This window comes from Phalacrocorax carbo, chromosome 13 (assembly GCF_963921805.1).
Source record: "Phalacrocorax carbo chromosome 13, bPhaCar2.1, whole genome shotgun sequence".
Lineage (NCBI taxonomy): Eukaryota > Metazoa > Chordata > Aves > Suliformes > Phalacrocoracidae > Phalacrocorax > Phalacrocorax carbo.
The window spans coordinates 11,309,435-11,333,824 of NC_087525.1; the positions used below are offsets into that span (position 1 = coordinate 11,309,435).

The 24,390-nt window shown below is 38.0% G+C and overlaps 1 protein-coding gene across 4 annotated transcripts in view; it reads left to right on the top strand.

The window, feature by feature from the left end:
- The window catches only part of LDB3 (LIM domain binding 3), a 129,561-nt gene that overhangs the window by 18,604 nt on the left and 86,567 nt on the right, over positions 1-24,390 (top strand). For all 4 annotated transcript variants that reach the window (XM_064464808.1, XM_064464804.1, XM_064464807.1 and 1 more), the window contains exon 3: positions 21,812-21,963. In XM_064464808.1, coding sequence (XP_064320878.1) covers positions 21,812-21,963 — 152 coding nt within the window. The remainder of the gene's footprint in view (positions 1-21,811; positions 21,964-24,390) is intronic.

Here is a 24,390-nt window from a genome sequence, read left to right on the forward strand (position 1 = left end):
GATTACTTTCATCAAGACCCAATTCTAATTCCTTTCCTAGCAAGAATGGGAAGAGGTCTAAGGATTGATAATTTACACAAACAGGGTTGCTTGCTGTCTGAAAGAATATGAAGTGAAGAGCCATTGGTTTTTCCCAGTGTGTGTGACTTGTTCTAGAGGTTATCCCAGCTTCTGGGGACACTCCTGGCAACAACAACAAAAAAAGTGATCATCACTTCCACAATATTGAAGACATATTGGCAGTATGATTGACAAGATGAGGAGGTGGTATATCATTTCTTTGCACATCAAGGGACTGGCAGCAAATGAAACCAAAACTAGAACTTAGCTGCTTTATTTATCCCTTGAACAGGTGCAGTACAAGCAGCTGCAATAAGATCTTTTATATATTTATATATTTATATATTCCACCCACAATTCCCTGGAGTTCATGTGTCCTAAAGACAACCTGGAAAGAAGGCAGGACACTCTTGTACAGTATTATATTTTATAAGTACAGCGTGAGATTCTGATCCTTCCCATGGGGAAGTAATTCAAAGCTGGATCTGAGTTTCATGCCACTTGATGATATGGGTAGATGTTTTTTGCTCTTGCCACTCAGAGTGTTTAGCTCAATTACTTAATTTGGTCTGTAACTTTTTTGCTTTATTAAACCTCTTTTTATAGGCCAGGAAACAGCAGAAAGGAGTAGTTTTAATATAGTTTAACACTTAAAATTATTTGTCTTATTAACTGGATATTTGATGAGTTATATCTGAGGAAAGCATTGCTAAGAGGACTTATAAACAATGTTACTTTTTTGTCTACATTAAGTCTTGATCCTTCTCCACTGGTTTTGCAGAAATGGGATTGGGTCCTAATATTAAATACATCTCCAAGCTTAGGAGGCCAAGGAAGAACTCTTGCCATCTAGTTGATTATTAAGCCTCTTTGTTCAATGTGTAGATGAAGAGTTTAGGAAGAAACTTTCCTTGTTGGCATTTAATTTTAGAACGTCCACAGTGAAGGTTCTGGCCTGGATGCCAGAAGTCCTTAGTTTCAATATTCCCCTAAAGCTCTCGGCTACTGTCTGAGAGTACTGGCTATCTAGCCCATACATCCACACTAGTATGAGCCTGTCCTGGGGTATACTAAGCCTGTAAAGAGAGATGTGTAGAAAATACTCTCTAAAATATTATCTTTTTCCACTGCAGATAACCCAATTCTACAATAACAAAATATGGATCAGGGACTAGCAAGAAAAGCCCCCAAATTGCCTAAGTCTCTCTGAAAGAAAGAAGAGGGTGCACACCATCTTCCAAAGCTGTTCATACCTTCCCACCATTGCTACAATTACATTAATGTGATACTCATTAAAAATTAGTTTTTTCAGTGTGTCATAAGACAAAAGCATTTTCTGGCTAAGTTCTAACATCCTACAAGAGCTGGCAGTGGCCACCTTGAAGAGGTGAAGTTGAAACTATCTAATTGTTTTGTAATATTTATTTGAGTAATTGCTTATGTTTATTGAGTAAAGCCATAATAAAAGCTCCAACTCCCTGTGTTTATTTCTCTTAAATTAAAAAAAAGAAATATGAAATAAAGTAAAAGCATGTTTGTTTGGAGAGATATCAAATCCTAAGAATAGATGAAGAAGGTGGTGACTTGCAAAGTCCTTGGTACACTGTTAGTTGAGCTTAGCTTTACATTTTTAGTTGGTACGCATGAAGTATTCTCTCCATTTCCCTCCTGAATGTATAATCCCTGTGCCCTGTGTGTTTATCTTTGGATGCAAATGGCCTATAGAAAAATCTCTCCTGCTCTTCTTCTGTATGTCTGTGTTGAACAGGTACTCTTGATGTATATAATAATATATATATCCTTTCTCTATTATTTGTCTCACTATCACTTATATTTTGCTCAGTTTATCTTGCTTTGCTACCAGAATAAGTAAAAATCTAGGCTGTTTTGATAGTATCTTTTTACTTGCCCATTTTCATTCCTTTAGTATTCAAGAACATGGAGACTTGGATTTTTCTCCCAACTGTAGCTTTATTTCTTTTTGCTAATCTTTTTCCATGCCTTGCCTAGTTAGACAACAGTTTTGACAGCCGTGGATGTCGTCTTCTTGGAGAGGAATTTGCAAAACTTGTCCAACAGGCTCAGCATCTCCAACTGAACTTGTGGGCTCTGCTGTGACACCAAGGGCAAATAGCCATTGGTTTGACTGTGCCTCTTGACACTTTTCTCTCCTTCTCTGGTGATTTATATCACTTTATTGCAGATAGGTTGCACTGTGACAATTCTCAGTTTAATCAGATAACAGAGTGTGCCATGGCCTCATGTTCAAGGAGAGCTGCCTATAAGCTGCACTTAAAAGTTGATAGTATGAATCTTGACCTCTGCTTAGCTTTGAAATATGGCTGGCAGGCACATCCTGTAATGCCTGATGTTGTCTTGAAATTTATCATCTTCTTCCTTTTTATTCTTACCTCTGACAAGTTCATCCTCTGTTTTTTAATGGCCAATTTTCATTGCAAAAACTAGTGTGAGAGAGACTAGCACAGGTCTTTATTTTTTTAGTTAAAATATACATTGTCCATTTTGTGATGAGAACACCATCTTAAAGATGACGTGGTATCCTTTTTGCTAGCTTCACTCTAACCCACTCTTATCCTTAGTCTTAGCAATAACATAGCTGTTTACGTCCTTTGAAGTAGAAACCCAAGTATGAAGTGACTACAAGATGGGACAAACTGTACGAATACTAGAAATGTAAGCATATAGTCCAAGATAGTGAGGTTGGATATCTGGGATGAATGTGGAAATGATTGGTAATATCTGCTATCCCCATCTTCCACCATCAAAGCATTCAGCAATATCCTGCCAGGACTGGGATAGTATATTGAGGTTTAAGTTTGGATTCAGTAACGTCAAAAGACATGCCAGAGTCAAGTCTGAAAGAAGAGAGAGCACTGTAAGCCTTCATCCTGGCACAGGACCATAAGGAAGAAGTTTCAAGTCTTGCCTGGCAGCTATCCTCTGTAACAATCATCTAACTCTAATGAACGCAAGATTAATTTATTTGAATTTAAACAAGGAAGTTGGAAGCTTGGAGAATAAATAGTCCTTCTTCCACTTCAGCGCCTGCTCACAATATTTAGCTTGGGGTTTAGAACAAAGATTAATTATTTTGTGTTAATCTATATGTTATTTTAAATATGTTTTGGTGTTGGTAGCAAGAAGGAGTATTCCCTAGTAGGGGTAAAAAACCCAAACGAACCAACACACCACCCCCACACACACCCCCCACACCCCAAAAAAAAAAGTAAATTCTCAGTAGTGTGAGAAATGATTAGGCCTTTAAAGAACTAAAGCTATTCAAGTCATAAAAGTTTAGGTAGAATATAATTAAAGAATTCTTTTGTTTTCGCATACTTCAGACTGAGTACTAAGTCTCCATGACATGCCTAATTCCAAATGTCAAATCTCCTTTTTTTTATTTTTTATTTTGTCTTAGTTTTGTCAAAGTGTCAAAGTATTGACTGAGTGAGATGCTATTGTTGGCAAGCCTTTGATGGACACTCCTGGAATTTCATTGCAGGAGCCATGACTTCTGTTTTATCTGAAATCTCACTGGCTCTTGATGACAGACAAACTCTGTTTTTAGCATTGCACTGAAGGTCAGGCAAATGACTGGTTTCCAAATAGAGTAACTGAAGATACTGGAACACATTTATTCCTGGTATAATTCCACTAGTTCTATGAATTTGCAGGGGAAATATATTTGTCAAGAGAGCCTTATGAGTTGAGGGATAATACTGCTGTTCTTAATCACTTGTGTATGAAAGGAGCTTGGAAAAAATATCATTTAATGTAAAGTTAAAATTCCTTCTGTAAGAGAAATGCTACACTCACTAAGGTAAGAGCAATATTTTTAACTGGCATAAACCAGCATAACTCCATTGAGACTGAGCACCACAGAACGTGGGGTTTTTTTCTAATATCTGAGAATCTAGCTCTCTTTTTTCAATCAGAGATGAGGTTGAGGTTTTCTGGCTGTGTATATATTTTAGGGTTAATCTAAGAATTAGGTGCCTAGTGGCATTTGGGATGATTCCATTATTTTTCACAGACCTTTAGCTACAGTTTTGGCATACATCAAGTCTATAAACTGACTATCAAGCAGACTGGTTAGATATTTCACTTCATTTTTACAAGTTACCTGTGACCTTAATTCATGTACAAATCAATAAATTGATTTTGCAGATGGATCAAGAAGAGCCAGAAGTCATTTGTGAAAATCTAAACTAGATCCTGTTGTACCATTGCCCAGTATTAGGAAAGGAATAATCAACATCTTTGCAGAATGACATTGCAAAGGCCAAAACTACTGGAAGCTGCAAAAAATTTCATGTAGGAGAAACTTTGTTGCACAGAACAGAACCACGTTGAATGTTTCCAAATCATTGTGGAAAGTGGCAAAGCGTATGCACGCTTATGTGCTTATGGATGCAACAACTGTGTGTGCCAGCAGGGAGGCATAGCTATGGCTAACAAGGAGGGGCTTTTCATCTCCTGCTTTGTTACAGTGAATTGGTCAGTCTACGTTATGACTTATAAAGTCATAAATGCAGAGAGACCCTTTGGCTGGTAGAAGCTGTCATCTTTTATGCCACTTTGTGCCTGAAGGACTAGGAGTATATCAATTACTCACATGTGACATTGGGAGTTGGTGCAAAAATTCAAGGTTAGGTTTGTACAAAGAAGGCATTATCAAGAATGTGAAATAAATGTAAACTACGTTTTATATTTTGTAATATAGATGCAAATACAGTTTTTACAGCTCTGTGGCAGAAATGTATCCTTTAAAGCTCCAACAATGTGTTTTAATACTTTGGTCTTGCTTTCTCCACGAGGTTACACTTCAGTGAGCTTTTCTCTTAGAGATGGCAAAATGTTTCTTTAATGACAGATACCCTGATGTTCATAAAGTACAAACAACTGTTGCCATGGCAAGGCAGGATTTCTTCAAATTCAGTTAGCTTTGACGCTAATGCTATACCCCGAAGGCTTTGCTTTTCCAAACCATTCACAGCATACGCTCTTTTTAAATCCATCATACAATCCTGCACTCACTCTATATCCTATGTTCTAATGTCAAAGCAAATTTATGTTCTACTTGTAGCACCTGCTGTGGCACATACTTCAGCTACTTTAGGGTAGTACTAAGCATACCACCATACTTAAAGTCCTGTCAACATAGCTGTGATAAAGACCCTTTGGAAAATGTATAGCTTCACCCTAAAATAATCATTTATCGTAACTCATAAGGGAGAATTAATTGGCATTTAGTACTTGAAATAATTTGGATTAGTGCCCTTCATGAAACAGGACCACGTATGTAAGTATAGGCCTCATATAGAATAGGAGTACTTTCATTTTTAACAAGGCAAAACAATTTCTGTTTCAAATTAAATCAATTTCTTAAAAAATACCTAAGAGAGTCAATATATTTAGCAAGTGCTGTTGCACTGAATACTCCTTAAGTCAGGCTTTGGAAACATCAGTCTATATTACTAAATACTGAAAATACTGTCATAGCTTAGATTTCAAGTTTATAACAAAAATATATTAAACTTTTTCCTTTAGTAATATCAATATAGTTCAAACAGTGGGTTAACAAAATGCTGTATTATAATATTACTGTCCACTGTGGAAATACCTGTGCTATGGACTGACAAATACTGTGTCTATAGCTTATGCAAAAACATACAGATCCCTCAACCTCTTTGGCATGTTACATATGATGGCTGGATTTGAGAGCGTGCACTATCTACGCATGGATGGTGTTTCCCAGTTGACTGTTATATCCATTATGTAAAGCTAGAAGTGGAAACAAAAGGTGTTTTAAGGGGGAAAAAAATTACTGTCTTAGTATTAACTCATGTTTACTTCAAAAGTTTCTGTAGTCATCCTTTCTTCCTACTGAGATAGGTGTACAAGTCTGAAATCTGAAATCCAATCTCTCCTAAATCCATTATATGTTTGTGTTTGGGGTTTGTTTTCTTTTTAATGGATCTGCATGTTTCATAGGTTTGTCATGACAAGGAGTTGCTTAAGTGAATGACAGATAAGCATAGATGGATCCTTTTGATCCTGTGGACTGTTCTCCTGACTTTCTGCCACTCGCATGGGCTTGTTGTCTGCATTCTGCCAATACAGGCATCTTCAAGCTTTAATTTCTGTGATTTAGGCTTATATGTCATTCAAAAGATTGCAAAGATTATGATGCTCTGAGCGTTCACATACTGGAGCAGAAAAGAACTGCCTGGTACAAAGGGGAAGGTGTGCTATGCACTGACTTTGCAGGATGGCAAGTTATGCGAGTCCTGCCAGCTCTCTTGTGAAGTGAGTTTGCTGTGGCCCAAGCCATAGCCATTTGAGAGGGGATCTCAAAAATGAAGGTGAGATGGACTTACAAGTTATTACTTTTGATAAGAAGAGCAGGGAGGTCGCTCTTCAGGATAGAAGGAAACAGGGACATGAGCACTAGGCTGCCCACAATCCTCAGTTTTACTTCTATACTCATAAACCCAACAAACATTAACATGAAACTGTAAGGGGAACAGAATAGCTTTTAGAACCCTACTGTAAATTAAAGGTATGTTTTCCAAATGTTATTTGAGAAGAAATCATTGATATGTTGCCTGAGCAAACTCTGATTTACCATTGTCAGGCAGGTATGCAGTCATTTGTAGTGCTACAAAGCAGTTAACAGAGAAACTGCAATGCTTGCATTTGCACTGAAGAGAATAACTTTGTGCTACATAATGGGGAATTGGGTCCGTAATATTTTTGCTGTGGTAAAGCTTTATTTTGAAAGTGCTGACAGCCAGGACAGAAAAATAAAATCCCAAGAGATGGTAGTTCTCTGGTTCTCCAAGCAAAGAGGCTGGGGTCACAGGAGGAATATGCACAATGGAATTAATTTCATGCATGAGACTCCTTGACCTGTTAACTTCCTCAACAGCTTGATTCACACCTTACTGGGGGAAAGTACTTGTAATCATGCTATTTCAAAAACTGTTAATCTTAGCGCAGTTATGTTCTTTGCCCTTCCTTCTTTAGAGAGATTTAACCACTCTTGATATTCAGACTTTCAGTTCTCCATTCTGTGTTTTTTCCTTTTTTGAGGGCTGGTTATCAGTGTAGCTACTAATACAGGCACAAGACTTTCTAATTACACACTGTTATAGCATAAACAGCACACGGCCTTCTTATCAGTCTTTACATAAGATGGGCATGACTTTGTGTCATATCTGAGTTGCAGCCAGCAAAAGCTCAGCTTGACAGCCTAGTGTTTTTTCCCTCTGGACTATCACATTGCACATTCTTACAGGGTCATGCATGATAAAAAAGGATAAGGGGCCTCCAAAGAGACGTGACCAATACCTTATTGTCTGCAGAGCTTTTACCTCTGCACTATCACTCAAATCTCTTTGCAGAGGCTGCAACAGATGCTAGAATTATTGCCTAGACTACAGGGCATAGTAGCACAGAGTTTGAATTCCATGCTTTCATGTCAATTCTGTTGGTCTGTGGTATTCACACGGAGCAGTAGAGTTATATGAGATGATGGTAGATGTTTTGAAGTGGAGAGTGAAGACAGCATCTTATTCTTCTCTGACCTAGCCAGAATCTTGTAAAATAAGTTTTCTCTTTTTCTTATGTCTCAGTTTTTCCTTTTTTCTATTAGTATTTTTATTACGAACTCATTTTAATACCTGGATGATTTCGTTATACTAGTCTTCTGTATCATTTGCCCAAAATGCTGCTTGATGTATTGTTTGTCACACTGTGAAACACGTTGATTCTTTATTTGCAATACTTGTTTTACCCTGAGGTACAGGGCCAAGGAAGGTCTGGGCCCCGTTGTGCTAGGCACTGTACATACATTGGAGAGAGACGTCAATGCCTCACTCTTTTTAAAACCAGAGAATTTCCTGAAATTTCTGGTGTGTCTTTTCATCAGAGAAGACAGATAGATTAAGGTTACATTTACATTTTCTCTGTGTGGTTAATGCATATAGCTTTAATACCAGCTTCTGTTTATGCTTAATATTTCCCTCTGCAGTCTTGAAAGTCTCTCCAATTTGATAATAAAAAATTTGCTGGTAAAACGCTATTTCCAGTAGTGACTCAATGTTAAGACTGAATAATAGGAATCTTTTTCTAGTTCTGACTTTGGACAGCTGCTGAAGAATAGCATCATTATGAAATTCTTGCCTTCTAGATATAGAATAAGGGATTAATGTCACTGTGTGGAATAGAACTTACTTTTACTTGGATGTGTGCTGGACTGGGTTGGCCCCAAAGACTCATCGGTATGATCTGGAATTGTGAAGAAGCTCTTTTCTGAGGATTTTATGTAGGAGATACACAGGAAATGGAAGCAGAAGAGAGAGGGTGAATTTCTTTCAATCCTGGAAATGATACAAAAAGGCAGAGAGGAAGGCCATTCAGAAGAAAATGACTGTCGCCAGCTGAGAGGACCAGATGGACATAATCTGTGGTACTATTTAAAATATGTCTAGTGAAAGTTTGCATGTATCTTCAGACTTTATTTCTTCAGACTTTATTAGGCAGTTATATGTAAAATGCATATGTTGCTTCCATGTCATATATGTACGTAATCTTAGTCTCTTGAAGAGCAGTCTAATTCTATAAATAGAAGACCCATCCTAGGATAAAGAGAGATTACTAATATAGCTCCATTTGGCACTTCTGTCTGCCCCAGGAATCTCCCCAGCTGCCCAATAACCATCCACACATTCTTAATTTTCATTTATTTCCGCTTCTTGGTATCTGAAGTAAAAGCCTCCTGTGCTGTGAAATAGGTGCACATTCACTTTGATAAATGTTTTCTGCTGCCATTGCAGTTGGCATAGTCTTGATGTGGAGCACATCTAAGTTCTGTCACTGACAGTTTTAAAATATTTTCTCTGCAAACATGACTCATGAGACTAAGCAATGCTATTGAACAAGATGCTGTGAGAGAAGGAAGGATATAAAAAAAGGAAACGGATGAAAAACTAGGGAGGGTGGGAGCCAGTCATCCACTAAGTAATCTCCTGATTTAAGAGGGTTTAGAGAAACTTGGCCAAGATCAAACTCTGACAACATATTAAAACTCCAAAATGCCTACAGATTTTGTTTGCACGTGGGTGTACAGCTCTGAAAAATATTACTGTAAATATAACTCTGCCTAGAACACAGAACTTTCATAATTCCATCAGTCATAATTCTGGCTGGGTCTGAGATTCGTGTGTTGGTGTTAGGGAATACATCAATCTTCTTTAAAGACATTTTTGCTTTATGCAGTCCAAAATGCCACTTTAATTTAGCAATTCAGATGCTTGCTTGATGACAAAATAGTGATGAAGCTCATTGTCCTGCAGTTTAGCTAAGTCCTCGTTTGACATCAAAGTGGAGGGTTAACTTTTTTCTACGTGTTCCTTTCATTCCTCATTTGTATCAGGCAAATAACAGTTTTACTAGCAGCAGGAATTCCAGTTAAAGTAACTGTCATATTTTGTCATGTACACAATACATTGTTTAGCAATTCATTTGGTGCCAGACGAAGGAAAAAAGACAAACTGAGCACAGAAAGGCAGGCCACCTTAGACTTTCTGAAATTCTTTCTTGGTCAAACAACAACTTCCTTCTGCTTCTTCCAAACCAATTATTTTGGCATGCTCCACTGCAGAAGTTACAGTGTCTGATGCGTCCAAGGAAAACACTGTTAAGCCAAATTCTGAACTTGATTGCATTCCTTCCGTGGACTTAAATAGATGTCGTGTGAACATTTATTCCATAACAAAATATGCAATCAGATTATCCTAATTAGTGTATTTACCCTGGTTCAGGGAGGAAAATTCGTAATTTGGACATGAAGAATTTTGAAACTCATTGTGGCTAGGTGTGTAGCTCATTACAAGCTCTGCTTCCACTCCATCTGAGAAAAATGTCTGCAGTTACCAAGGAAGGAATGAAAGATAAAAGTACAGCTTTGAAATGGAAGAGAAGCACCCTGCAGAATAATTCTGTTAGGCCCAAGCTATGCATAAGTTACACAGCTTGATGATCCATAAGGAGCCATGCTCTGAATCAAGGATGAATTAATATCTTAAACTAAGAATCAGAAATACATTAATCTAGATGAAGCCTAGGTGAATATACCAAGCAGGCTAATGATGATTTTCACACATAATTTATGCGCCTAACCTTTGCTATGTAAGAATGTTTATTAGATATGAATGTGTAAGCCATTTCTGAATATCTGTCCTAAACTCCTAAATAACTGATCACATTGCCAAACTGGTAGAAAACTTTGATTCACTGTTACTTTCCTTCCAACATAATTAACTACCTGAAAGAAAGAGGAATGTACAGAGAAGTGAGAGTTGGAGGAGTGTATGTAGATAGCATGCGTCAAGGCTCTACCTGAAACACTCTATTAAAACCTGTATGCTCTGGAAAAATAATCCTGCCTTAGCTTGGTGCTGCTTATACAAGGAAGTGGTCAACACCAAATCTAGACGAGCTATAACAGGAGAGATGCAGAGCACCCAAAAAGGAATTAGCAGAAACATTGTTCCTGAGGTTAACAGGTAAAAGTGTCAGTAACCAGCAATTTCAGTATCACAGACAGCTGTAGGCTGTTTTTTGCAGGGGCCTTTTGCTTAGACAAAAAGCATTCATTCACAGTTGATGATTGCCCACTTTGCTATCTGTAATTAAAACAACAGAGATTTTTCATTGGACCCTCTGGATTGTAGTACAAAGTAAAGTTAAAGAATTTATTAAGATGGGATACGTATTACTTAGCATTTTCAATGCAAACTGAAAGCTGTCTAACCCTCACCTGTTGATCACCAGGGAGAGCAGCTCAGAAGGTGAAAGGCTGCAGGAGCTCGTCAGCTGAACAGGAAACACTGAGCAGGCTTCTCTTCTTGCCTTAATGCCTTCTTTTCAAGTGCCAGTTACTGGTCATAGTCTTTGCACACTGAAATCCCCCCTCCACACACACACGTGCTGGGTAATTTCTCAGGGAGTTACCAGTCATCAGAGACAACAGATCAGCTTGTCCAGAAGGGAGTGCTGCTCTGGGCACCTAAAAGATGGATAGATGAATGTTGACAAAGTAGGTAATACACCTGGTATTACTGCTGGCAAGGGGTCCAAATGTCATCCTTGTCACAGCAATAACTAAGCAAGCTCTGTGAATGTCAGAAAGTTTCTGGTTTTCTTTTTGTGGAAGTAGTTCTGTTTTTCTAACATGGAGTATTGGGAATATGCTGCTGAGTGAGATGGTCAAGTAAACGTGCTTTACCATTTTAGAGAACTCTAGAGGGACTGGGACTTTGAATAAATAATTTTCCCTCTGCAAAAAAAATAAACACCCAGTAGCTTATCCAAAGATAACTGCCGCTGCTTGAACTATGCATTCTGCTGAATTAGGAGTCTTGAGATCACATACTCCTGCCTTTATCTGGAATGGAAATTCCCCAAGAACAGTTTTCCTTGTAGTGGTTGGGAATTTTTGAGTCAAGTTTCAGCCTAGAACTTGGGCATAAAAATAGAAGACATGGTCTTATGAAGGTGAGTGGCATTGTTTGGGTCATCAAACACAGGTCAGTTTAAATGAAGAGCCATTCACCATAGGCTAATTAATATTAACTAGCTGAGATCATTCATTTCTTTAAGCCCTTTCTAAATAACCTGTTTCTAAATCAGCTTATGGCTTCTCAAATTTATGGGACATTCTTGTTAAAACCTTATTTCAGTGCACCCTTCTTGATGTTGCATTTTCTTAACTTAGCAGTATTTTCAGTTGTACCTTTCAGGATGTGTTGGTTCATAAACAATATTGATGTTTAATGAAGACTTTCTGTAAGTTTTCAGAACATATCTTTGTCTTTTGTGTAATTTTTTAGAATATTTTTTTACTTCAGATTATCTGTAGGAAATGGGAAGGGGAGCTGATAAAGCAGTACTCTCTGGGGAAAGAAGACTATCAGTCCAGGTTACCTTTGTCTATAGCAGACCCAGCTGATCTGACTTCTTGCTGTCCAGAAATTAAACAAGCTTGTGAGCCCTAGATTAATGTATGAGCCACTCTGTCAGAGTTTACTTGGCCTCCTGTTTCATCACAAGCTTGATGGTTTGCAGGGGAGAGGAGTCAAGTAGGCACTGTTATGGTCACCGAATCTACCCATGTTGCATTAGTAGTTGAACAAAAAATCACTGTATCTTTCTCAATAAATGATTCTTTTTCCATCTCACTAATTTTTTTTTTATTTTATTTTGAGTCTGAAATAGCCTTTAGCAACAGACAGTACCGGTATGTTAGAACATTTCATTTCTCTTATTTCATTTTGTCTGTAAACAGGAAGCTATTCTGAAGTCACACAAAAAATCGTTATTGTAGATTGTATGGAAAATATTCTAGTATATGGAATAAAAGACAAAAAACCATATTTTGAAAATTTTTCAGCTTAATATTGCTATGTGCCCTGAAGCCACTGTGGGATGTGTGGGAAATACTCAGCTACGTTTATGCAATAGAGGATTATAAAGCTGATGGACATAAAATTCACTTAGAGGGGTGCTTTTACCTTGAGAAAACCATATATGTTGCTGGCTTGTACTTTGTCAAATAAAATCTGGGGTTTTTTTATTACACCCTGCAAGCTTTAAGTGGGAAATTTTTGAAGAATGCTGTACCCACCACTTTAATGGGTTAAAACACCCCAAACCAGAATTGGCATCACCACTCTATAAATAAAGCTCAATCCTTGTCTTCAGCAACAGCCACATCCCTCTTCAGTCAAGATAAAGAAGCAGTAAACCAAGATGCTTCCTTTTTTAAAGTTCAGATTGTGTTGCTTTAATTATTTTGTCAGCCTTCACAATCTTCAACATAACAAGATTTCCCTTTTAGATTTGAAGTTATATCGATATGCTCAAATTATTGCCTGTTAAACAAATATGGTTCCTGTGGCTTCACAAGGGAAGTGACATCTCTGCATTCAGTTGAAAAGCTAGGAAAGCAAAGGTTAAGCTATTACATGTTAGCAGGTAAAAGAAACATCCTCAGTCTCTACAACTTCCCTTGCTTCCTGAAACATCCAGCAGTAAAAGTACCTGTTAAATGTGTCAAGATTGTGTTTTAGCTACTACATCTTTAAATTTCCAAGGATCCTGCTGGGATTCCAAGGATCCTGGCAGGATGTCATCTTATGCACTAAACATGATAAAGCATATTACAGAAGAAATTTGCATTGCACTTTCTCAGGGGAACTTTGCTTCTGTTCTTTTTTGTTCACTTGGATCTTTAAAGGAATTCTTCATTCTCTGAAGTTTGAAGCCTGTGGTTTTGTTTATTCTCTCTCAGAGCATCGATGGAAGCTCAGCTACAAAACAGTTATTCTTGTGGATAATGAGTGTGTTTAATGAGTAACTGATGCTATATGGTGGATGGTTAATACTGGGCCATCCAACTGAAACAGATTCACATTGGGCAATATGGCCTCTTAAAAGTAATGGCATGATACCGAGTGTAGTCCCTGCAAATTTAGCTACAATTCAACATCTCTGTCGCTGTGGACATGTGCTGCATTTGATCTTCTTTCATACAGATGCCTTTCTCTGTGGGCTATGCTACTCCAGTGTCTGTAGGCAAAGCATGGAGTTGAATACTACATACTTCTGGTTTAGAGACAGGACTGCTATTTGCTGTCTCAAACTGGCAGCTTGTGTTTTAGTGATCAGAGAAATAATTACTCCCCTGGTATTCTGGTGGCCAGAAACAAAAAGAACTCAATAAACAAATGCATGTTTAAAGTACAATAAATTGTAAACCTGTGTCAAGGTAATAAGTACCCTAATTTACAAACACACAGCAGCAGAGGAGTCACATACATCAGTCAAATCTGTGCTGGAACCTCAGGACTTAGTCAAAGTCAAAGCTATTTTAAGTTGCTTAATATCAGAAGTGGCTGCAGGCCACTAACTGCCGAACTAAAATTTTCAGTACTGTCTCAAATGCCCTTTTAGTCAGGCCTCATTGTTGCTGAACAGATCAAAAGCCCTTCGAAGTTACAAAGCATTGCGGTCTTAGTTACAGTGAAACGCATTAAGCAGAATGTACTTGAAAAAAAGAAAATCTTACCATAGCGGCCAATAGCAAAAGACATCAACCCCTCAGTTTATTGCTAATGCTTGTCGGGGGAGAAAAGACAAATTGTGTTTGTATGAGGAGGTAAAAAAACTGCACAGAATGTAGAATTCAAGAAGCCGATAGCTGTGAAAATGCAAAAGGCCATATTGGTAACAGAGATCTGTCTACTTGAAACACAAAGAAACATCCCACCTCAAAAAACAGCCTTAAAATGAATTAAAATTTGGGAAGTAGGGAAGAGGAAGGGGAACCTTTGAAGAAACTTGGCAGTTCTGACCCTGCAAGCACTTAGAAGCTGAGTGTAAATTTGCTGCAGGGAGTTGTCCTGTGGAAGTCGACAGAACTGCTCACACACACACAGCTGCCATAATACTAAGGATCAGTACCTCGATTATATTCTCAGTTTTTATTTGCATTAAGGTTATTAAATTCTTTGATACCACAGAGGAACTTACTCGCTTGTTCCTTAAAAACTGTTGTCATAACAAAACAATCAACGTTTATTATTATATGACTCACATCTTTGCTTCCATTTCATTTCTGCAAGATACATAGCACGCACTATCTTGGCACAGTACATGATGCTAACTGAGAATAGACTGAATAGATCTAACAGCTATTTTTAGATGAAGACTGGGAGAAGAGAGATTACTATTAGTCATACCATACAAGATTTAGAGAGCTGCATAGTCTCCTAGCTCTGCCAACACATCCTATTAAAAAGCCACATCCACAATTTGGCTATCATCTGTATAGTTGGTAAACACAGACTAGTCATGCTTCTAACAGGCTAAACTGCAAATTATTTTTTAACAAAGGATTGACAGTTTTCCTATCTGATAACATGGGGTTGAGGTCAGGGAACAGAACCATCTCCTTTCCAACCACAGACAGGAGCATTCACACTCACTCTCAAAAAAAAACCCCCAAAGCCTTGCCCAGAGTAATCCCCTGAGCATTGCCTATATGCTTCCTTTCATTTCCCAGCTGAAAATCTTTTACATTTGGCTTATTTTCATCACCTGGGTCTATTTAGTTTGGCAAGAGGGCTAGGTGGCTGTCTTCTGCCTTGAAGAGCCTATATATTGTGTATTAACAGCAGCATTGTAAAGGCATTAAGCCCAAGGAAATTTTCTGGTGTGAATTGAGGTGGTATCATTTTAGCATGGGTTGGCATACCCGAGACTGAGGTAAGCCAGATAGCTCAAGTGCTAATAGCCCTTCTGCTCTTGCAGTACAGATTTCAGCACAGGGTGTCCTGAATTGTAAGTGCTTGCCTGGCTGTCCAAAAAAATCTCTGTGCTGCTGTGGCATCGTAGCTCCTGGTACCAAAGAGAGGTAGATTAAAGCTATTTTAGGTGTTCTCACATGTATTGTAATCTCTCTTCCTAACTACAGATGAAGCATAGCCTGAGAGGCCACTTCAGAGTGTCTCTGCAACTTGCCAGCTCAGCTCTGTTTAATATAAATGGAAGCTCTTCAAGGTGTCAGTGGCACATTTTGCAGATGCCCTGAGTGTTCATTTAAGGCAGGTTTTGTTGTCTCATTAAAAACAAAAAATAGAAAAGGAAAACAAAGTAAAGCCTGGCAGTAAACTGAAAATGAGGAGACATATTCTTCTGGAAAATGGGAGCTGCAAAAGGGTATTTTATTTAGGTTTGGTTAGCGGTACGTGCAAGGACTTTTATTTGTAGTTTCCTGCAGTCCTCTGTCTTTACATTTAATCGGTCTTGCTCAGCTCTCCCATCTGATGCTTGAAGGTATAAAAGCCATCATCAAAGAGAGTGGGATGTTTGCTCTATGGCATAGGCTACCTAGGCTTTTTCCTTTTTTGTTCATGTTTTATGCCTTCTGGCAGTGTGTCGAATGAAATGGTGAATTTCTGCCTGATGATTTATGCCAGTGGGCTTTACTCCTTTCCTTTGCTGTTTTTTCTTGTCCAGAATTGCCTTCTATTTTCTAAAAAAAACCCCATGATTTTCCCTTTGGAGCTGTTACAGATTTGTTGAAGGGGCAGCAACGGAGAGTGACTCATTTAGGAAACAATACTATAAATTTTCTCAATTAATTTGTTAACAATGGGAGAAGAACTGATGTCTCCAGTCCAGAGATGACTACTTGGATTCAGATGGGCATTCACCAGTTGCGCGCAACTGTTCTGCAGTGAGGTTTCAAAGCATGTCTCTCCTCTTTTCAGTAGGTCATGCTCCTATGTGCAAAATGAGGAAGTTTCGCTTGTGCTCCCAGGCATTGTGAGCCTCAGTGCTTAGAAAGCCTATGAAGGTTTGTTGGAAGTATCTATACAAAAAACCACTTGCAAAAATTTAACAAAGGGGGATTTAAATGCTGTTTTCTCCATAAAGGAAACACGTTTTAATTTCTAGTGATCCTTAACATCTGTCCATTCTTTTTCTTGTAATAGTGTATTATAGTCTCTGGTAGCTGATAGCTTATGTCCTGTATCTGATTTCTAGCCTTCTGACTATGGAAAGGAAGATTTTCTTTTAATATTTCCTTCTATCCTAGAGATCCTGAAGAGGAGAGGGTATTCATTCCCAGTGCTTTAGTGTATTTCTAGTGCTAGTGAATACTTAATTCTCTGAAATGTTGTTCTTAAATGAGAAAGGGAAAATATAACTTGTGGATTTTGGGGTTGGGTTCGGGAGGGGGTCAGGTATAGCTTGAGTCCTGGAAAAAGAAGAGGCCCTGGCTAATGCTGCAAGCTACCATATTAACAACTTCTTGGTTGTATAGGCCTCCCTATGTATTTCTGTCTACCTTGTAAACTAGGAGTTCCCTGCAGTAGGAAAGCTTTGTCCATCCATCTGTTTTTACAAGCTTTCTCATTAATATTTTAACACTCAGCCACTCAAATGCTGCCTGATCCCTGTCTCGCCCCCTTTGGAGTGGAGCTGAGGGGGCTTGGATGGGAACACGTGCTGTTCTCAAGGTGGTGCAGCAGCTGCACTTTGTACGCTGCCTCCCAGAGCTCCTGCTAAGTAGTATTTACTCTGAACCCAGTGCAGTCTTATCTTTTAGGGCACAGCTGTCACTGTTGTACTATATTTTTACCCCGTATACAGATCTGCTCACAACAGAGCGTAGTAAGAATTCTCTGTAGTGTGCTGAAAGCAACATGTGATACCTCCAGCCTGCCCACTTGCTTTAAGCTGGGAATATTGGAAGTCAGATGTCTGCCTTGTAGGAAATTTGTCAGGGCTGGAAATTCACACGCCTGAAGCAGCAAGTGTTCCTCTGCTTTTCTGAGAGAGGTGAAAGATGCTTGGCTTTTCAAGATGAAGTCTGTGCTTGGGCTTGAGGCGCTAAACAAATACTATTAAAATTAGATCTGGCAGAGGTACCCTGGTTTGGATTTTGTAAATCAATTGATGGAAATACCCTACCTTGAATCTCTGGTGAGCATCTCACTGTAGCCTTAAATAAAGCCATTTGCAAAACCTAGCATCTGAAAGCTGTGCTGTAATCCAGAGCAAATGAGTTAAGACTATTACAAAGATTTTCTGGAATATTTCTGTCTAGACCTTCTCCAGAGATGTTTTAAGAAAAAAACATCTGTGGTCAAATTGAAAAGTGGCCTAAACACTACTATGCTTCTCTACTTTTGTTACTTTTGTTAACAGAAGAGAGGCTGAGATGAGAGCAAGCTAGAACTTTCTTTGTAGACAGATCTGGATTTGCAGTCTAATTCCAAGGGTTAATTAACATTCACCCTTTATTTAAAAAAAATTTTTTTAAAACCTTTTTAAATAGAAAGGAATTCCTAAAGATTTCATAAAGACACAAATTTTTTCTGTTTATGATTATATTTAGCAGTTTTTAGTAGAGCAGACGTGAATTTTCAAAGGAAAATACCAGCAGATAAACACTTTGCATTCCATTCCTTTCTGCTGGATCTTTAAAAATGGGAACAAGATAGTCTTGAATGTGCCTTGACACTTCAGATCTGGCTGCCCTATATCTCCATCTGTACACTGGTATTTTGTCCCCAACAATTACTCACTGTTCTCAATGTCTGCTGCAGATGCACACTGTGGGGTCACTTGAAAATCTCACAGAGAAGCCTGTTAGCTTCTAACTAAAATAAGTATAATTTTGTACTTTGTTTTGAATATCTTATACAGATGTTACATCCAGGCTTTAGTAATGCCTTCTATATAAACCTCTACAGAATCAAATAATCTATGTAATATGCTCTTAGCCAGTGGAAAGACTGGGGGAAGAAGTAATTCTTTCCTGATATTTATTATGGTTCTGAATTACAGATACAATAAACTAGATCCATCTTTTATACTTGTGAGTCTTACTGTCTATGAAGCTAGGATAAGCTGAATTTTAGAGGTAAAGTGACATCCATGGAGTGCTGGCCACTGAAATGGAGATTGGAAGGGTACAGCTATATGATGGAATCCAGCCCAAAATTTGTTACCATTATACCTGGCTGAAGAGATGACTACGAATTCCTTTCCTTTCCTTGTTAGATAAAGGAACGGTGGCTGGTAAGCCATGATTGAGATGGTTTCCTTTTCTTTCCCAGCATGGTTCTCCTGTGGCTCTTCTCAGAAAGGCCATAGTTAGAAATGGCAATGGCCATAGTTAGAAATTCATATAAATCATAAAATCCAAGTTACCCAGGACTTTTTGTTTGATAGATTCTTCTGATGAATCTAATTTTTTTTGTTTATTTGTTTAGGTAGTGTCTTCTAAAAGTGTTAGGCAGAAAATATCCTACTAGAGTAAGTGAAATCAGGTCACTAGTATAGCCATCCCCTCCCTTTAAATTTGAACTCTAATCCTAGAGCAGGTAACTACGACTACCCTATCTTTATTTTAAGATACAACATTTAAATTTGGGCCTTGAAAAAGAAGAAATCAGAGAAACTGAGACGGAAGTCGATACGTCAGAGCTACCTTAAACTAGTCCCAGATCTAGACTTTCTGTGGAAGCTCTACTTCTCTGGGCTTATTTTGTTTGAAGCATCACTGCGGAGTGGAAGGAGAGATGTATGTGTTAAGTAAGAATTCCCAAATTAGGGCAGAGATTTGACTTTCAAGAACTGGGTTGATGTTCAAAAACTAGTCTTTGTTCTTGATAAGCAAAAGGGGGAGTTCCCAGCATTTGGAACCAGCTGTCTGGAGACTGGAAGTATCAGTGTTGCACAGTTAATGTTTTGTGGCAAGAACTTGCATGCTTCCAGACATGGTAAAAATGGTTTCTTAGAAAAGTGATGTGTGAAAATTATTTATTAACAAAATCTGTATCAAGAAGGCTCAAGCCTTGGTGACAGTTTATGTTAAGAGAGAAAAAGGATAAATTGAGAAACACTGAGAAATGTCCTACTTGACTAATTCGAGTCTTACTGACTGATTTATCTGAGTTTGGCTTTTGTTCACTTTTTTTTCCTGACTTCTTATCTTATAGCGGATTTTGTTTATTGACATATATGAGGGAAGGGTCTTTGAGTAACTATACAAGTACATGTGGGTATGCAAATAATCCCTATTCTTTATAGGCATCTAGATTCTGTGTACTCAGCACAAAGCAAGTCAATTAAATGCATAGAGGGTAATGTTTGTATAATAAGTTAGGAAAACCATGCTTGTAATATGAATCTCTTATTTCTACTAATCTCTTCCAATGAGGGTGCATTAGGCTGCAGAATGAAACTCCATCATTGAAACTACCATGAAGTATTTCTCCCACCCCTTTGTTCCTTAACACCAGAAAAATACATCAGGGAATGGCACTGCCATTATCGGTCAACTCTAGTTCGCATAAGAACTTTTTATCTGTGGCTGTCCTTCCCTCAGAGGGCATAGAACTTTTACTGCTTCTGTCTCTAATGAAAAGGTATAGAAAGCTGTCTCTTCCAGTCAAATCTGGGATTTATTTATAGTGCCTAATTCCAAAGTAATCTCTATTTTTAAGTAGACTCTTCAAGCATTCAAGGTGCTGTGCTCTAGCACCCTGATACTAGAGCTTGTGTTCTAGTAAACTGGCAACTCCCATTGTCAGATTACACTGTCAATTAGACTGTCAGCCTCAATACTGAGCCCCTTGAAATTGATTTTTTAATGTATATATTCCTTTTTTCTTCTTTGGCTTTGCCACTGGATGAGCACAAATAAGTAGCCTTGGGAATTGTTTTGGAAGGTCTTTTTCGGTTTGAGAATGTACATATTTTTAAGTGTTTTGATGTCATGTTAGGGAAGGCAGCTTAAGGAATTTCACTTTGCACTTGATGAGGAAAAGTGTTTGGATTTGTGTTGGGTTTTGGTTTCCTTAGGAATTTAACTTCATGGTTTCACCCTGGCTGAATTCACAGGGGACTTTTGGCTCATAATAAGACACATCTTTCTTTTATCTTCATTGTGCTGAAAGAACAGAGTTGTTGACTGCAGTCTTTGTTGTAGCATTTTAGATCATCCTTGGGTGTTTTGGGTTTGGTGTTTGGTTTTTTTGTTCTTTTTTGTTTGGTTGGGTTTTGTCATTTTTTGTTTTTGTTTTTTGTTTTGTTTGTTTGTTTTAATAAGTGAAGAATGTAAGGAAGTGGGTACCTAAAATTAAGAGCAAAGACCTGTAGCTTATGTCCATACCCTTTAAGTACTAAGAGCAGAGGACTACTCTGATGTGCTCACTAAAATTTGTCTGGCTGATGGTATGTGAAGGCTTTTCTGTTTTAGTTGGAGTTCCCTAATGCAGTCAAGTTTCATAAGTAGCTGTACTGGATCAAGGTCATCCAAATGCAAGCTGAGAGGGCTGTGTAAAATTGAGGTCAGGATACTGTCCATTTGGAGAAGATGCAGTCCACAAGGCATCTGGAGCTAACAAAATGTGACACCATAGCAAATGACCAGAATTTCTGGACTGTTGTCTCAGTAGTTGGGTTTGTAGTTGAAGCATTGTGGTATCTTATTTCTAAAAGTGCTGGTCTATCCTTGGAGTGTCAGGTCCGACAGGTTAATGAGGTCATCTGATGGAGGTAGTGATCCATCTTGGTAATGGAGCTGTAGTTGTATGTGGGTAAGGTTAAGCAGAATGATTTCCTATAAAGCTTGCTATAAAAGAAGCAAAGCATGTCCAAGGCCCCTCACACACATTAATTTTTCTGTCCATTCAATATAATTAAGTAATTTGGGAAAAATGGCTTTTGGGAGGGAAAATATGATAAAATCATGCAGGAGATAGTGGTTGATTAGTTTTCCGCTTCTGAGTAATGTCTCTATATACTACTCCAATATAAATAATGATAATTATCCCCCTGAGGAGGAGATAATATGTGGTAAGGGAAACACTGCATTGGACTTAACCTCTCAAAATTGAAGTAATGACAGGTAGACATTGTCCTCGACCTTTGCAGGAATGTGAGTTAACTTTGAGTTTGTTTAATATCCATAAATTTTGTTGCTCCATGCATATAATAGTAGATATTGCCATTGCTATATCTATTACTGTAGTTATTGCTGTATCTGTTCCTCATTAGGATTCTGGGCAAAATCTCTGGAAGTGCTTTGTGCACAGAATGACTTATCCTGGTATGACTTTTTTCCCTTTCTTTTCCCACATAGATCACCCCTGGCAGCAAGGCAGCACAGTCACAGATGAACCAAGGGGACCTTGTGGTAGCCATCGATGGAGTCAACACTGACAGCATGACCCACTTAGAGGCCCAGAACAAGATCAAGTCAGCCAGCCACAACTTGAGCCTCACTCTTCAGAAGTATGTTGATATAAGTTAAAGTCTTTGTGTTCCTAAGGCATTCTATGAAACCTGTGACTAACGGTTTCATAAGTGTTTTGTCTTTGCCTGTTAGATTTACTTAAAGTGTTCATGGCACAGATATGAGATGGAAAGCCAAAATCTGCTCTGATTCTTGTAGAAATCAGCATGGATTCTTACAGAAATCAGTATGGTTGATAATCTATGTGAGTGTATTGGTGTTGAATTTAGCCTACTGAATCCGTGTGTAATCCCATACTCATTCGGGCTTCTGTTGAAAAGTAAATCCAACAGTGATGTTTCTATTGTTTATTCCCACGTGGACAGCACACAGTTTTATTTGGTCAATTCATGAGTGTCTGTTCTAGAAATGACCATCACAACAAGTGTTATGAGTGCACGGGAGGAACCTGTTGTTCACGGGGTAAATAATCACAGCAGGCTGAGAATTTGTGTTGTCTGGCACCTGTGAGTTTGAAAGTGGCCTCTCTGCATCTGACAGAATAAGAAAGATGTAGCCTGAGTGCAGGAATCTCATAGAGATGTGATAAAAGTTGTCTTACCATTGAGAAAGCACAATCTTTTCACAAAAAGGTCTCTTAACTTTTCCTGGTTAGTGTTGCTTGTTTTTTAGGGAACTTGTTCTCAAGTCAGATAACCTTGCACAGAGATTTTCTGTAACAGTTGCATTATTATTTAAGGCTTCAAAATTACATAAAGCAAAGTAATGGCTATTTTTACTATGTTGTGGAGAAGATAGTTTTTACATAGGCTAAGCAAAGACTGATATAGAAAGCAGGTTGTAATGGGGAAGTATGATTTCTGAGAATATACCAGAAAATCTCATACATGGATGTACAGTAGAGCTAAGCAGTATCAGGAACAGACTAACACCTAAGGGAAAAAGATCTTTAGCTAAGGTTTCCACGACAGAGTAGGGTGCTCTAAAGCAAAATGTATGGCTGAATTTCCCATATGGCTTTGTACATGTCAAGTTTGTCTTTAAGTGGGTGTTCCAGATAATGTATAAAATAAGTACACAAAGTAGAAAGATGATAACAAAATTGCAGCATACCTGTTAGCTTCTGTGAGAACACTGGGTAGACTTATGTATAGACTTGTATATTTCCTGGAAAAGGGTTTACATTAAAGCTCTTCAGATTTTCTCAAATTAAAACCTTGGAGATTTTTCTCAGAGAATGTAGTATAGCTGTTTCAGTGAATGCAAGGGAGGTAGGGAAATGGATGGAATCATTTCTGCCACCTCATATGATGTGCAGGTGTGCCTCTAGTGTGCTTAAGCAAGATTTTCAGCCAAAATTAAACAGTCACCAGAAGCCTGATCCTAAATGCGCTGAAATGGATTCTATATCAGAAGCCAGAAAAAAATTGTCTTCCAAAGTTATTGAGGCAAGATGGGGCACTGTCTTGATGCATGTAGTTGAATTCTCATCGTGTGACCTGCTCTGACTTCTTTTGCTCCATTCTAATGAATGCTAGTGATATTATGGAGATATGTATGATACCTTTTTAAAAAAGATTTACGTTGTTCTGGATGATTTTATATTTGTAAGTTAAGGAAAATCCTTTCTGATAATTTATTTTAGAACTTCTCTCTGCTTTTCTATTGGATCTTTGTGTTTTTATATTAAGAGAACATTTTCTCATTGTACTTTGGCTTGCTGCACATTTGGAGTTAATTTTCCTGAATACGGAAAGCGGTCCAGTGGCTGCCTCCATGGCCTGGCATTTAAAACTACAAGCTGTCGCCTCTCATTCCACACAGTGGAAGGGTTCCCAAATCTGTGACTAACAAAACCAGATTAGAGTAATACATGTTGCAGATGGAAGTCACTTAAACCACTGATTTTGATCAAGTGTTGGCAGGGGTATTTCATGTGAGTAATTGTTGTGCTTTTGTACGTGCTAAATTACAACACCAGCAACTCCAGTGGCTACATCATTGTATTTTTTTTTTTTTAAAAAAAGGCATTTTACAGCATCCAGGAGCACAGTTTCCGTATTGTTTAATGATTGAAGTAGTTAGTTTTTTCTTAAAGTTTTTTCAGACAGGTAAAGCTTTATTTATTGTGGTATACATTATTCTTTGTCCATGTAATTCTAGTGGAAGTATCATTATTTATTGCTTTTTTGCTCTATCTATTGTTTCTTTTATTTTTTTAAGGCTTGCCTTATCTCTGGGTTCTAAAACAATATTATGTGATTCAGATAATCAACTTATGTGGATAATGAACAGCCAAAGTAAGCAGTAATGGAGCATTCCACAGACTGAAATATGTTTGCATAGATAATGGATGTAGATTAGTTCAAATCCATTTTGAAAAGAAGAAAAATGGCATAAAGTAATATGAAATACTATTAAGCACAAACAGGTCAGACAGCTGCTTTGTTAGCAAGTGAGAACTT